The sequence below is a fragment of the Oryctolagus cuniculus genome, chromosome 1 (assembly GCF_051225735.1).
Source record: "Oryctolagus cuniculus isolate XC-2025 breed Fujian yellow rabbit chromosome 1, ASM5122573v1, whole genome shotgun sequence".
In the NCBI taxonomy this organism is placed as follows: domain Eukaryota; kingdom Metazoa; phylum Chordata; class Mammalia; order Lagomorpha; family Leporidae; genus Oryctolagus; species Oryctolagus cuniculus.
Genome location: NC_142867.1, coordinates 113,502,586 through 113,518,856, shown reverse-complemented (window position 1 = coordinate 113,518,856; position 16,271 = coordinate 113,502,586). Strand labels below are relative to the sequence as shown.

At 52.5% G+C, this 16,271-nt stretch overlaps 1 protein-coding gene across 8 annotated transcripts in view; it reads right to left on the bottom strand.

Moving 5' to 3' along the window:
• The window catches only part of GRIK4 (glutamate ionotropic receptor kainate type subunit 4), a 433,666-nt gene that overhangs the window by 27,025 nt on the left and 390,370 nt on the right, over positions 1-16,271 (bottom strand). For all 8 annotated transcript variants that reach the window (XM_051819416.3, XM_051819403.3, XM_089313654.1 and 5 more), the window contains 2 exons: positions 6,175-6,284; positions 2,472-2,645 (listed from right to left, as the gene is read on the bottom strand). In XM_051819416.3, coding sequence (XP_051675376.1) covers positions 2,472-2,645; positions 6,175-6,284 — 284 coding nt within the window. The remainder of the gene's footprint in view (positions 1-2,471; positions 2,646-6,174; positions 6,285-16,271) is intronic.

Sequence of the window (16,271 nt, the reverse complement as noted above, 5' to 3'; positions counted from 1 at the left end):
CATCCCGAGCCCTCTGCATCCAAGGGGTTCAAAGATAAACTGCAGCACAGTTGAGGTTGGGGAATCACAGCTTCTGAATCAGTAGGGCCTGGGTTAATGGCGCTTTACCCATTAGGAAGAATCTGCCAACGAATGCATGAAGTTGGCCACGGGAGGCAGCCGCTGGCAGCTGCCAGGTGGATTTTCAGGAGCAGGAAGTCCCACTGCCTCTTTCTGGCACCATGACCAAGAACACCTGCTGGCTGCCTCTCCAAGAGTGAAGCAACAGGGACGCCCCCAACGCGGCGGGCACATCCACATGACAGACCGCCGGTGAGGCGAGCCGGTTTTCCTTCTGGCTTTGTCACATCCCACCTGTGAGACCCTGGGAAAAGCCTCTCCCGCCCTCCCGGAGCTCGTTTGGCTGATAAATGGGGATAATAATGTCTGTGCTGCCTATCTTTGGAGAGTTGGGAGAGCAAACGAGGTAATACATCATGAGTGATCGGTAATCACTAATCACTAAAGGACTGGACGATGTGAGACATAAGGAAGTGCACAGAGAGGCCCCCGGATGAACATGGGATGGAAATTCACGGGGTCACCTCCTTCCTGCCCGCCCTGCCTGGGATCCCGTACGTGCCATGCATCCTCCATGCTCAGCCTGGTTCCTTGCTTGGCCCTCAGCCCTGCCGGTCTGGTGGAAGCTGTTTTGCATGCCCTTGCCCTCAGAGAAAGCCAGCATTCTGCAGCTGCTTAGCTGCCTTGGTCACAACCATAGGTTCATGAACCCCGGCTGTGGGCAGGACCTGAGTTGGTGGAGGAGGTTCCCTCGGCCCCATCACTAGCCACTGGCGTCTGTTCCACCCTGGGCGGCCATGTGCCTGGTTAGCTCCCAGTTGTACAGGAAGAGGTCAGCCAATCGCTGCTTAGAGACAGCAAGTGCTGCCCATGTTGTCTCCAGAGGGGCTGACAGAGCCTTGCTCCGGTGTCACAGGGGGACTAGCAGCTGTGAGACTGCAGTACCGTTGGCATTTCCTATCATTGGCTCTCGGTGAGGCGACGCGGGCGGACCACAATGGGCCCCCTCCTCCAAAATATGCCCAGAGCGAGACCTTGACTTAACAACTCAGGACTCCGAGAGGCAGAGGGAGCCCTATCGTCCTGGGCAGGGGCTGGTGAGGGCCCTCCCAACATGTGCTCTGGAACAGCGTGGCTAAGCCACGGGGGCCCACCAAGTCCTTGGACTAAGGGCTGTGTGGCCTGCAAGACTCAGATCTCTGAAGTTCTCTGGGGAAGGGATTCTCTGGGGCAGGTGGATGAAGCGGCCATGGGGCTCTGCCTGCGCCAGCGAGAAGGCGCCTTCTTTGGCGGGAAACCGTCCAGCAGGAACGAACCCAGCATCCTCAGCTGGCGTCTGCCCATCTCCCTGGCCTCCTGCCTGGAGTCCCAGGATTTGGAAAGTCCCCATGAGACCATCTCCTCCGCCGGGTGCCCCGAGCCCCGTTTCCCTGCGCAATTCTAGTCAGTGACTTCTTGGCACTATCTGGTAATAGGTGAACATCTTGTCCCAGTGGTTTTGGTCCTACTATATTTATCACTTTTTTGGGAAGTGAAAACCCCAGAGGGGGAGGGGTCACTGTCCCGGCTGTGCTGTCACCTCCCTAACAGCCCCTGCTCCGGCGGCTCCTCCAGGAACGTGTCCCCCGGCATCAGTACCCAAGGGTGGAAGCACCATTTTGCCTTCTCCTTTGGTGTAGTCAGATTGAGAAGGAGCAGGGAGACCAAGGCTGGAAGTCCTGCAAGCTGCGGCGGCCTAACCATAGCAGGTTTTGAAGAGTGCATGGGAAACCTGCTCTTGCGAACTTCCTCTCCAGCCTCTTAGCCTTTCCACTTCCCTGCACCACAGTCTAAAAGAGCCCATACAGCTACACAGCAGTTCTTACAGGACTCCCCCACACATTGACTCCTGGGCCCAACTCTGAGCCTCTGATGGTCTGCATTTCCCCACACCCACTGAGGTGGACAGGGCAAGCTGAGGGACAAAGCCCGAGAAAGGTGAGACAGGCCATGATGGGACAGCCTCCGCCTCCAGGGACTTCCTGCAGCAGGATCGGATTTGCATACATCTGCATATGTCTTTAAAGGCCCAGCCACTCAAACCTCAGGTCCTGTTCAGGCCAGGAAATGATCATGGGCTTGGCTTTCTCACCGGTCTTGCTTCCTGCCTTGGTTTCCCTCTGTACTCAGACCCCAGAGACAGAGAAAGGGGAGGGGGAATGATGGGATCTATTGGGATCTATTGGGATCTGTTGGGCTCCACCCTCTGCTCAACACAGGCTGAGCTGGCAGGAGGCAGCACTGGGCCCTGCCAGGCTCTGCTGGGAGGGCCAGAGGCTTCAGGCTCTCCCAGCAGCAGCTTCTCCCACCCCTACCCCGGGTCTGGCCCCTCCGCCCCTTCAGGCCCGGCCCGCCTCCGCCTGGGACCTCACCAGACGCCGCTCACACAGCGGGTGGATAAGGCGCGAGGGGCGATGGTAGAACCTTGCTGCATGAAGCCCCCAACTGGAAACCAGAGGCTGTTGCCCAGGGAGTACTGGTTCACCAGGAGGTTGCACCGGCCCTGGGCACACGGGTGCGGGCTGTACCACTCGTAGGGCGTCAGCCTGTGGGAGAGAAGGAATGCAGGTCACGGAGGAGGGGCATGACGGAAAGGGAGCTGGAGAGACCTCCCTTGCCCAGGAGAGCCTCAGGAATTAGCCTGGTGCCCTGGGCAAGCCACTTCCCTGTGCTGGACGGGGATTTTCCCAGCTTTAAAAAACAGAAGCATTTGGAGCGCATTGGTGGCTCTCAAAATGTTGTCCCTTAAAGTTGACCCTCAACCCATAAATCCTGGTGTGCAACTCCAAAGTACAAAAGAGATCAATGCACAGCTGTGACGGGATGATGGGAGTGGCAAGGGGTAGATAGCGGGAGAAGGCACTTGACCTTCCACCCCCAGACCCCTAGGACGGACAGGGAAGGGCCCCGGAGTCCCACGGAACCATGGTTTGCAAACCCTCCCCCTGGGCAGTATTCCTCAAACTTCAGTCCCCACCAGAATCCACAAGAAGGCTTGTCAGAATGCAGATTGCTGCCCCTACCCCCAGAACTTCCCAATCAGCCAGCCTGGGCGAGGCCTGGGAATGTGCAAGTTGTCAGCTGATGTCCTGACTGTCTGTCCAGTGTCCGCTCGACAATCTCTAGGGCCCGTTGGCGTTTCAGACACCCCAGGGGAAGCATGGCATGAAACCATGTCAATGTTTGGATTCTGGTTTAGCTTGTGCAGGTGGGGCCTGGCCTTTGGTGCTTTTGAAAGCTCTCTGCATTGAGTGTGATGGACACAGAGCCGAGGGCTGCTCGAAGCTCTCTGCCTGCAGGCCAGGTGGGGAGCATTCCCTCCTGCTGTCCCTCTCGGCCTCACCACTAGCCCCTGCCCTGGCAGTACCTCTGCTGTGCCCAGCCTGTGGCCTGGGCAGCCTCCCCACCCTGCAGAGAGGAAGGAGAATGGGCAGGTGAGCGCCCGCCGAGCCGGGTTAGCAGCGTGTGCTCCAGGGCGCGAACACCACTTGGTGCTCCTGTCCCTTCCCTCAGCCCACGGTGCACCTGGTGCGTGTCCTGCAGCCCCTCTGCCTGCTTCCACTGATGCCTCACTCTCCTGGACACACCATGGAGCAGCCCCTCGTTGGCCCACATTCTGTGCGATCTGCTCCTTCTCCCAGCCAGCCTGCATCCAGCAGGGATGGTTTGCCTTTGTGGTGGTTCCCAAAAGTACACATCAGGGCAGGAACCTAGTGAGCTTCTAGGGTAGACTCCCAGGCCCTGCCCTGGAGATGCTGGGGCCCGGGAATCCAGATGTTGACAAGCTCCCTGTGTGACTCTGGCAGCCAGCTGGCTTAGGAAGGGTTGCCTGAGGGTCTGTTACTTGCAACCAGTTCCCCCTCTAAATCTCACCCAGAGGCAATAGAAATGGAATGGGTCTGCATGTAGGGGCCTCGGGGCCTCAGAGCTCTGGCTGCCCCCAAAGTCTCTGGTAGCTCCTGGGCCTTCACCCTCTCTCCCCTGGTACCCTGTTTGCAAACCACTGTCACAGCACAGATGCTCCGAGGGCTCGCTAGCCCAAATGAGGGGGCTTCACAAAGGTCATGGGAAAGGGAATTAAATGTTAGGGGCAGGTGTTGGGCCTGGTGGTTAAGATGGCAGCTGGGAAGCCTGGGTCCCATACGGAGTGCCTGGTTTGAGTCCTGGCTACTCTGCTTCTGATCCAGTTTCCTGCTAATGCCCACTCTAGGGGGGCAGCAGGTGCTAGATCAAGTACTTGAGGAAAACCTGGATTGAGTTTTGGGCTCCTGCCTGCCACTTTCTCTCTCTCTCTCTATATATATATATTAAGATTTTAAAAAGATAATTTTATTTTGATGCAACATTTTTGAAATCCATGGGTAAGTTTTTCATAATATTCATCTTCTACTAACTTTCTGAAGACCCCTCCTGTGCATGCATGCATGTGCGTGTGTGTGTGTGTGTGTGTGTGTGTGTCGGGGGCGGGGTCTGGAGAGAGGAGCCCATAACCCCTCAGATTTGCTGTGGTGGTGAAGCAGGCTTCTGATTGTGTCCCTGAAGCCACACCCTGCTGCGAGCCTTGGGCCGCCACACACAAGAATTCCGCCATCCGCCATCGGTCCAGTGTGAATTACAGAGCAGTGGCGCCAGGCTCAGGCAGACAGCTTCCAAAGAGCAGCCGCAGCCAGCACGGCGAAGTGGAGAGTGGAAGTGTCAGACAGCCTGTGAGCTCCCGCGCCTCGCCTCGCCAGCTGTCGCTGACAACAGCTACTTGACAGTGGCAACGCCTGCAGGCCTGAGAGGGGTGGGTGGCCCGGACGCAGCACACTCGTCAGCCTCTCCAGACAACCAGGTTGCAAGCAAGGACTTTCTGTGCTGGGCTGGGGGCCCCAAAGGCTTTCCGAACCTTGGCCTTGATCCCTACCAGGAGGGACACAGACAGGATGTCACAACCCCCGCTCTGGCTGGGTGGGGACTGCCCCTAGGGGGCTGACTGCTCAGGTTCCTTGGGACTCCGGAGGCCACTGTGTTGCACCTCCTAGCCAGAGAGAACAGGGCTCTCCTTAACCCCTTGGGAAGACCCCCGTTGTCACAGAGGGGTTCCCAGCATAGCTCTTGGGCCCTGCCCCCAGGGTGCAAAGCAAAGGAGCCAAGCGAGAAGCCTTCCGAGGCAGTCTCCAAGCACATCTTGCGTGGTTCTCTCTTCCCCCAGAACAGCCCTTTGGGTGGTCCCTTTCAGAAAGCTGCAGGCCAGGCAGGGAGTGGCCCAGGAGCCACGAGGCCTGTCCCACTTCTGGACAGCTCCCTGGCTCTCTGGAAATCCGGGCTGCTCCCATGGTCCCTTAGGCCCTTAGGCTCTGAGCACATTCTTGGGAGGTTACAGCCTAGGGATGCTCTAAGGAAGAACCTAAGGGTTCTTCCATGGGGCAGGGGCTATCCCTTGTTTCTTGGGGGACAGGAGAGGGCTTGTTCCCTCCAACCCCCCTGCAAGGTGAATCATTTGTCCTAACACTACCTGTACCCACCTCTCTCCATCCTGCCCTCTTGCGACTGCCCCCTTTGCACTCCCATTCCACAGAGCAGCTGCGTTTTCTGAGGCAGGTTCCAGCTGTGCACAAGGGAGGCCTTCTCCCTGGCCGGCAGCACTGCAGCCTCCAGTCGCCCCGCTCCCGGATTCGCAGGCTCTGTTTCTCATCACTCTGCACTTTGTGGCAGATTGCGCTAAGCATGGATGCCAGGGCTGCCCAGTGCACGGCGCTCAACCACAGAGATCTGCCTGTCACTCTCCTCTCCTTCTCTCCGTCCCAAGCAAGCCCCCCACCTCAAGCAGGGGCCTGAGACCAGCGGGCTAGGGGCTGCTGGGGGCAAGTGGCAGGGGTGCAGTAGCAAGTCCAGACAAGCTCACCCCACCAGATTGTGCACAGCAAGGCTCGTGTGCACAGATGACTGGACAGATAGCTGGGTGGCAGTGTCCCGAGTACCCCTCCTTTCCCTCTAATTTGGCCCCAAGATCTCAACCATCCCCCCTCCCCAGTGCAGTTCCCAGAGGCAGACACACGGTGGCGGTGTGAGGACGGGAAGGGGAGAACTTACCGAGCCACAAGGAAGAGGACACAGCTGACAGCCAGATAGGCTAGGAGCATGAAGAGCCAGACGCCTGGGGAAAATGGGTCCAGGAAGGAGAAATAGCCCGGCCTGCGGCCCTGGAAATGGAGGTGAAAGCCAGAGTCAACGCTCACATTCAGTCAGCATGGCCATGGGTCAGGGCAAGGCAGGGCGACTGTGAATTTGGCTTCCAATGGCATTTTTGCGGTACAAAAATGTACCGAATCCACACACAGCTTTTCATAATATACACTTTACATATACTTTTTTGAAGACTTCATCCTATGCAGATTTCAAGTTTTTGCACCCCAATTAACTTATTTTTAATTCCAGTTTTCCAAGTTTTTTTTTTTATGATTTTATTTATTTGAGAGGTAGAGTTACAGATAGAGATAAGGAGAGACAGAGAGAGAGGTCTCCCATCCGAGGGTTTACTCTCCAAATGGCCTCCATGGCTGGAGCTGAGCCAATCTGAAGTCAGGAGCCAGGAGTTTCTCCTGGATCTCCCACGTGGTGCAGGGGCCCAAGCCACTTGGGCCGTCCTCCACTGCTTTCCCAGGCAAGAAGAAGAGAGCTGAATTGGAAGAAGAGCAGCGGGACATGAACTGGCGCCCATTTTGGATGCCAGTGCTGCAGGCAGAGGCTTAGCCCACTACGCCCCAGTGCCGGCCCTCTAAGAACCTTTTGGAGTAGCCCTGAACAGATTGTAAGTGGAAGAGCAAGGATCCAAATGCATGTTTTGTGACTCAGCCCAGGACTTGCACTACTACGCCCTGGGAAAATGTGCCTTTGTCCCAAGCCAGGAATAGATACCTGGACTCCAATCTCCCTGCCATTTTCACAAGAAAACAACACGGATGGAGAAGGATGGAGTTAGGGCATCTGCTCCGCGTTTAGCTGCGTGCTCTCAGGCAAGTCCCAGCCCTCTTGGGCCTTGGTTGAAGCAGGACTAGATCAGAGAGGACCCACTGAGGCCCATGGAATACAGACAGCCCATACACTTGCTCTGCTTACCCTCTGGGTGTTAATTGCCAACAATGAGTACACGATTTCATCTAGCAGTCTAGATTCTGCTGTTTTCATTAAACACGAGGCATCTGAGAATGACAGAGCTGAGTGACAGCTGTCCAGCATCAACAAGGCATTCTCTCTCCAGCTCCCTGGCGCTCCTCTCTTGCCCTGTGCTTGCTTCTTTCATTTAGCACAAAGCCACCAGACTGGATACTCCTGAGAACCGCTCTGGAAAATGCTCTGGTTATGATCCCAGGCATCCAAGAAGCCCACGGAGAGGACTGGAAGTCCAAGTGAAGCCGGGGGCTCAAGCTCAAGGCCATACCGGTCATGACATAATCTATCCATACACAGGGGCACTGCCTCTGCATAGGGGTTCCCAGAAACACACAAAGGGCCACACCCGTGTCAATACACAGCTAAACTCAACCAGCTGGCTGAGCTACTGCCCATCTGTAGGAGACTAGAAGGAGCCAAGAAACAGTAGCAGTAGCTGTTCCCAAGGCCACGTGAGAGACGTGTGGGAGGGGCACAGTTCTGCAGGGTCCTGGCGGATTTGCATGCCTGATCACAGCTGCTTTTCAGCTTCTCTCTGGATGGCCTTCCATTCCTTCTGGGGATCCTGTGGGCAGTTCCTGAGCCATCTAGGGCAGCGTTTTCCTCCACTCTTTGGGACAAAGAGGGTGCATAGAAATGGCATCAACAGCCCACCCCCTGCCAGCAGGGCGGCCGCTCCGGGCCTCATGGCCAGCGGCAGTGTGACAGCGACCTCTCGGTGGTCTGTCTGAACTTGATTTTCTTTCACAGTACAGCTTGGACCAGGCTCTCATACCATTTGCCAGTTCTCTGCCTCCTGACACATTCACATATGGTCTGCACAGAATTTTCAGATGATGTAAGAGGAAAATGAGACAATTGGAAGGACACAGCCCAGTAACTAAGGGAAGAAATAGGAGAAGATTGGGGGAAGAGGCCATCTGAGCGTGCCTGTTCCCATCAGTATGTCAACCCTCTACTAAGAAGAGTGGGGAACAGCAGCCAGGCCCGTGCTGGACATCATCAGAAGGGACAAAGCCTCAGTTCCACCCACACAGCCGCTGCAGCAGCAGAAGTCACCTGCTCGCTCCAGGCGTGGGGTCCTTCCTGACCTCACACTTCCTCCGAGCGCACACACACAAATTCCACCTGCCCTGTCACTCACGGCTGCTTCCCCCAGGGTTTCCCAACTGAGAGACACCCGGGAGTGGAAACATCTTTTATTGTTGCTTTCTGAATCTGAAACCCCATTAGATGCTCGAAGTCAGAAATCTATACCTGATTATATCACAATGAATGACATAGAGGAAAATGACAGCACTATTTAAAGCTGCCATATTTGGTTATGGGTGATAAGGAACAATAAAAAGCCGTGGGAAAAATTCCCGGAGATGCAAGTTACAAAACACAGCACATCACACAAACAAGGACCAAGACATAAACACAGCTCCGCCAGAAACCTATCAGCCACGTTGGCAAGGCAACATCTGATTCCACTTGTGATTGACTGACGCCAACCAGAAGAGCAAGGAATGGGCAGACATTTGAGATCTGGGTCTGGGCTCACACAGCCTTGGCTTGGGCTCAGCCCATACTGTTCAGATATGCCAAGGAGAAGTATGTTCCTTGCAAGAGCCTGAATGCTTACCATTTTTTTTTTTTCTATGCCAATGCTTTCGTTTGCTTCCTTCCCAGAGGACATCTGAGTTACTGGTGCCTGGAGCAAATCAAGTGTCATATGTCATAGGCATTTCTTCCAAATAATAGATTTTCCTGAACCCAAAGGATGCATGATGGTGATACTTTTCTTCAGAACTCAAAGTGTTCTCTTGATTTCAATACCCACTTTTCCATACTGACAGATGGAAGAATGGAGACCCGGGGAGGTTAAGTGCCTCTCTCAAATCATTGGTGATGGCTTCGATCTCTCTGGTGCTCATTCGTCAAGCTGTGCCATAGCATGCCATGTCCTCCCCCATGCAGATGGCAGCTGCACCACATCTTCCTCTCCTTCCAATCTCCGCAACTTGCTCCTATAAACTCTCTAATTAATCCCACGCCTTCTCCCCACTGCCAGCAGCATCTCAACCTACTCTGTCTCAGCACCACAAAGCACTCTTAGCCATTATTTATCTAAAGCCATCATCATTTATTGTGACTCCGTTGTGTTTACAGGCATTTGTATTGATTTATACATGCTTCTGCTGACTGCAAGTTGGGCCAGTTCCTGGTAAATGCAACCACTTTGGAGGCAGGTAAGTGGGTCTCATAGATAGCCTGTGCCCCGAATGTTTAGAACAGGTCACGTCCAGCTGATGGAATGGCAGAGTACATGGTGGCAAAATCAGAACCGGTTCCCTTGACTTTCGAGTGGTTCTTCACACGGACCCCATCAGAGCCAGCTGCCTTGGCCCTCTCGGATGGTGGGGGGACCCAAAGGGTTTGTCACCAACTGACTATAATCTCGGTGTACTGAGGTCCTCTACATAGTAGCAGTGGGGCTGCCCATGGCGCCATAAAGTGGCACTAAACTCCTCTTACGTGTCAAACCTTCTGCTTGCACTTAAAAAACAGCTCTAAGTTGGCAGACACTTTACTCTATGGGTCCTAAAGGAAATGACATTACAGTAAGAATGCAATTGCTTTCCCCGTGTCTGGAGCCAAATGCATGGGGACACCAGAGCCAGATAATGCAGGGCAGGTGGTGGGTTCAGCACAGACGCTGCAGCCCCACTGTCCAGGACTGAAGCCCGACGCTGTCACTTACAAGGCTGTGACCCTGGGCAAATCACTTGACCCGCAGGCCGTCATTTCCTCTTTTGGAACACTGGGGCAGCAGTACACGCTACCCTGCAGGGTTGCTCTGAGAACTGGGTGAGCTAACACATCGCGAGCGCTGTGCTCGGATTTGTTTCCGTTCTGTCGAATGCTAGCCCTGAGGTCCTGCTCAGGCTACCCTGAGAGGGACGGGGTAGATGGTATGTAGCGGAGGAGATGGCTTCCATTTATGCTGACGCCTTCTGCAAAGGACAAGCAATACTGTTTTCTTTCCTGTGGTGACACATGCTACAGGTGCTTGCGGAGAGAACACCATCTGCCCACAGCCACTTTCCGCAACTCCTGGAGTCCCCCTGGGCGGGTGGTAAGGTGTGAATGACGCGGCTTCCCCCAGGACTCTCAGGAAGCAATCAGGGTAACACTGGGCCTCCTTCTGGAAGGGTGGCTCTTGGAAACCAGTGACCCCAACCTTTAGAACTTGGCTTCACTTCAGCCTTCCCAGAGAAGGCACTGACAGAGTGGACCAGATGTGTGGCAGGTTCTTCTGGAGCTGTGAAAGGCCGTGTGCCCTCTTCACCATTTCCCTAAATGCACGCCAATGCGATCAAGGGTCTCCCTCGCTGTGTTCCAGGCCCTCCCTCACAAGGTCAATGACAAAAGGCTTGCCACGTTGGCCCATGCTTCTGACCATCATTAGAACTAAGCAACCATCTGTAGAGTGGCTTCTTGTTCTGTAGTCAACACCCAGCAGTGACCGACGGTCAACAAAATTCTCTCTCTGGCTGGCGCGACAAAAGAACACCTTCTCTCCATAATTGCTTCTGGGAGGGGCAACAGGAGGTGGTTCCTCAGAAATCCATGGCTAGCCTCCCTCCGTGTGTCGGCAATGGGTTGTTTTGATGGTATTTTGGTTTAGCGTGCACTCCACTGCCGACTCCAAGAAGAAACAAGGAGTCAAGCAATTAATTTCTCTCCACATAAAACACCCAGGTGAGTTTGTTGTCTATGTAACTCACATGGTTGGAAGCCTGGTGTGAGTGGACTAAGTTCTAAAACTTGGAATTGACCTTGACTTATTGAGTGGCCCTAGGCAAGCTACTCAACTTCTTAGGGGTGCCATTTTCTTCTCCCGTAAAATGGAATCACACAATCCATATGAAGGGGGAATATGAGAATCATGAAAACAGTGTTGAGAAGACACCATGAGCTTCTTAGGAGAGAAGCACTTGATAAATAACTAATATTAAAATGATTATACATTCAGGGATCCATATTTCCATTAGATGGCCTATCATGCTACTTAGCTTTAAGGAATAAAACTCTACTCATTTTCCACTTTCTTATAACAAGAGTATTAAGCAGTATTTGAAATGATTCACTGGTTTACTTAGCATCGTTCTGCATTTTCTTAGACAGTTTTTTTGAAATAAAACAGACCTTCTTGAAAAATGGGTAATACATCCAGTAAATGCCATGCATTAATATAATGTTGGCATTTATTTCTCTCTCTTTTTAATCACTGTCTGATTTTTTTGGGCCTACTTTTCCTGATAGAGGAGACTCTAGTTGAGAGTTAAACAGAGAGAAAGAACCGAATAGGAAACTTTCCCACTCATCTGTGAAAGGTGGAGCTGGACAGGAGAGGGGAAAGCAGTGAGCTCACATTTTCCAGGGAGCTCCAGGAGCTCTGGTGGCTGGGGATCCTCTATGGGAGCACAGACAGGAGTGGTACCCAGAGACTGGAAAGGATCTTGAAAGGTCATCTAACATGTGGCCTTGATGCTGAGAAAATACACCCACTATATCATAAAGACGGATCACTGGAAGTGTGTGGGACTTGGAGACAGAAAACCCAGCTGCAACACATCCTGCACCACTGAGTGGCCTCCCCTCTTTCTGTTGCAATGAATAGGCTCATGGAGCTTTAGAATCTTGCCATGCAAAATGGGAATCCTACCACCTGCCTTGCAGCATTGCTGCATTTAAACCAGAGCCTGCAGGTGGAATGCTTTCATCAATGAAGAGACGTTGGTCAACAAATATCTTGGACATCTGCCCCACCTCTCTAAAATTGCCAACATTGAGTTGTTTAGATGAGATTAAGCCACTTGGGGGTTTTATGTGCCACATGCTGAATCCCAGGTTGCTTTCTGGCACACTCTAATGATGTCTTGCTATAACAGTTAGGGTGTACTTGAGTAATACAAACTTATGTCAGTATTAGTCTGTCTGAGCAAAACATCATTAGGCAAATTGCTGCAGAAGCAAAAAAGACAGAGAGCTATTTAATACACTGTGTATGTCAAATATAAGAGCTTTCGTTTTCCCTGTTCTTCTCCCTTTATTTACCCAGACCCTGGAGGACTCACGGTATGCATCCGCATTATCAGCAAACTTGGCCTCAGTGCCTTTGGTGTTACCGTGTTGTACGTTACACCAAATACTGAGCTTCTCTATAAGAAGCACTGAGCTAATTTGCCAAGGAAATCAGGGGAGCCTTGAGCTTCAGATCTCCTGTCCCTTGTCTCCTGTCCTTGGAGCACCAGAGCACCCCAGATTCTAAAGACCAGGCCACAGACATATTCATATTCATATTCCAGGGCTTCTGACAGCTTTCTGGTGGATGCAGTGTGGTGGGTGGATGTGTGAACACCTGAAGGGAGACAGCAGTGAGTTCAGGTAGCAGCTGTGGCCAGGTCTGAGCAGATGTGTTTGGGTTGCCTGAGACATCTGCCTCCCATCTCCTTTTGTTCTCAAGGCCAGAAAGGAAAAATGCAAGTTGAGGTCACTTATCCTATTACGTGGCCTTGCAGAACCACATAACAGAAACCCAGGTTCCTGGGGCTCAGGGCTGCCCACCCAGAAGCCACAAAGGGAGGGCTGCTGCTCACTGCCCACCAGGTCACTGAAGTGTTGGTCCCTTCCCTCCCTCCCTCCCTCCTTCATTCTCTCCTTCTTCCCGTCCCTTCCCTATACACTGCATATCTGCAATCAACATTTTCCACACCAAAAATCATATCATTAAAAAATCTATGGTCTGACAAGAAAGTGCCTTCCCCTTACTGCAGCTCTCTTTGGGGTCTACTTAGGGAGAGACAGATAAAGACTTTTGAAAAATGCAGCAGATCAACAGTAAAAAAAAAATGCCCAAGCCAGAGTCCTTAGCTCACCCCTTGAGTTGCGGGGAGTAAGGAGTAAAAACATCCAAGCATCCTTCTTATTTTGGTCCTAGGAATGCCTGAGCAGAAATAGCGATTGCTCTGATGTTGGGAAGAAGGCAAACATCCCGTCATTAACTCTAGATGTCCCACGTTCATGAAAAAGCCTGGATAATCACAGATTGCTGAAAACTCACAAATTACGTTTCTGGTTGTCTTCTGATCTCAGAGCCACCCTTGCTGCTGCCTGTTATGTAGAAGCTTTGGCAGTGGTTCTTCGCCAGGCATCTCCACTTGGCGCATGATTTGCACTTGCACACACAGGTTTGAGTGCCACCAGATGCTCACCTTTAGGTAACCAGCACTTATCAGCAAGGTGACCTCACATACACAGAGCGCAGAGAGTCTGGAGCCTTCGCGATTTTCAGAGAGATTAGATTAGCCATGTTTCTGCTCACGGGTAACCAGCAAGTACAGAAAATCGACAGAATAATAAACATCTGGTATTGAATTTTAATTCGATTCCATCCTCACTACTGCATTAGCGACAGCTTCTCTACGTAGTTTTAGATTTAGGTGCTTTTGATTTAGGGCTCCACGATGACCTGTACCCTTCGCAGTCCCCGCTACGGCCTCCCTTGTTTCAGATGCAGCTCAGTGCGCTTTGGCCTTGTTCTCACCCAGGCTCCTCTGGCTTAGTCAGTTCAGGGTGTTCCCTCCCGACCTGACTTTCCGCGACTTTTGCAGCATCGTGCCTCACACTCGCAATCCACTCGATAAATATTTGTTGAATAAGCGCACACACTGTCAGTTCTGCTCAGTGCAAGCTGCTCGTGCCAGCACTCATTTTTTATTCCGCTTGGCCCCCTGTTATAAATCAGATCCGAGCAGCCAGGTGGCATAGTGGTGCCTCCGTGTGGAGGCCGGGAGAGGAGAGGAATCCTCAGCAGACCGGGGAACTGTACTGGTCAGGGTCCCCCAGGAAAACAGAGCCAAGAGGAGATTTATTGACTGGCCGATTGATTAATTGGTTGGAATGGGCTCACATGACAGTGGGAGCCCATAAGTTGAACAGGCTGGAAGGCTGCAAACTCAGGCAGGAGTTTATGATAGTCTTACAGCAGAACTCCTCCTTCAGAAAAAAACCTCAGTTTATTCTTAGAGCCGTCAACTGATTTGCTACCCACAGCATCACCTCCTTTCCTCAAGGATGTGTGTGTGTGTGTGTGTGTGGGAGGGAGGGGGAACGTCCAGCCTGCAGGCAGTAGAAGGCCCACGGAATCATTTGCTCTGGCCCTGCCAAGGCAACCTCAGGAGGGACTCGAAATCCAATATATCAATAGCAGCCTAATTTTGAAGTTGATAATTTTGTATGGTCCATGGATGATGTTATAAATGTCTGAATAGCCCTTGGCAGACAAAAAGGTTCCCCACCCCTGCTGGATGTAAATCACACCTGCAAAACACCTCTGCAGTGGCACCTGGACTAGTGGTTGATGAAACATCTAGCAACCCAGGCCAGCTGAGCTGACGCATAAACCTTAACATCCCAGGAACTAACAAGGTCACAGGTCTGCGGGTGATAGGACAAAGTCAGTCAACAATCCAATGCAGGATCCCCATGGGTCAGTGACGTGGGGTTCAGTTCTGGTTCTCTGTGACGAGATAGCCTAGTTGCAGGTGTTTGCAGATGACTTGGGGTCAGGTGCCTCCCCCATCGGCATGGGTCACCAGCAGGGCTCTCGTTCTATCTGTGTTAATCAAGAAATCAAGGGCAGAGATGGCTTCATGGCTATCACAGGCCAGACAGAGGAATCTGGAGACAGGCTGTCTCTCTTCATTTCTTTCGGATGCCTCCTCAGGGTTCAGTGTGTGTGGGTGGAAACGAGAAATGGTGCTGGCTGGAACCGCCTCGGGAGTCCTGACTGATGTCACAATGATGAGAACCCTGTCCTTGGGCAGGAAGACTTACACTCCAGGCCCAGCTCTGCCCGACTCTGGTCTCCGTCTCTGTATGTTGGCAATTACAGTGCCTGGCCTCTTTCCTCAAACCGCGCTCCAGAGAACCAAACAAAAAAGGGGCTGCACAAGTGCCTTACGGGACAAGGATTCAAAAATTCCATGTACCAGGGTGGTAGCTGGGACCACAGAGAGCATAGACCCGAATCACACTACTCTTGGGTGAAGCCCTGCTCTTTCACTTGTTAGCAAGTAGCCCCTGTCCAGTTTTTAAACTGATTGCACTTTGGGGCCAGTGTTGCGGCACAGTGGGTTAAGGTGCCACGTGCATCGCTGGCATCCCATTTGGGAATACGGGTTCAAGTTCTGCTTCTCTCTTCAAGCTTCCCTGCTAATGTGCCTGGAAAAGCAGTGGAGGGCGGACCAAGTGCTTGGGCCCCTGCCACTCACTTGAGAGACCCAAATGAAGCTCTTGGCTTCTGGCTTTGGCCTGGCCCTGGCTGTTGCGGCCATTTAGGGAGTGAACCAGAAGATGGACAATCTCTCTTTGTCTATCTCTCCCCCTCCACACACACACCCTCTTTCTGTTGTTCTGCTTTTCATATAAATAAATATTTAAAAAAAAACCCACATAAATATTAAAAAAAAAACCCTCCATTTCCTTTTGTCAAAATAGGAACAGCAGTACTGTGTTAGTTTCCCAGGACTGCCATCACAAAGGCCAGCAATTGGGTGGCTTAAAAGAACCTGCACATGTCAGCTCACGGTTCTGGAAGAGGGAAGACCAAAATCAAGCTGTCGGCAGGACCGGGCCGTCTCTGCAGCTCTAGGGGGCCTCCTTCCTTGTTTCTTTTAGCCGCTGTGGTTGCTGGAAATTGTTGGACTTCCTTTAAGTTCGTCACTCTAAGCCCTGCTTCCCAATTCCAACGGCATCCGCCCCCATGGGACTGCGTCCAAATTCCCCTCTATTTATAAGGATACGCATTATCGAATTAGGATCCGCTCTAGCCAATATGACCTCTTCTTTAAATCATTGCTGATGGGGCTGGCGTTGTGGCCCAGTGGGTTAAGCCATAGCCTCCAACACTGGCATCCCAGAGTAGAGTGCCAGTTCGAGTCCTGAATATTTTGCTACGGTGCCTG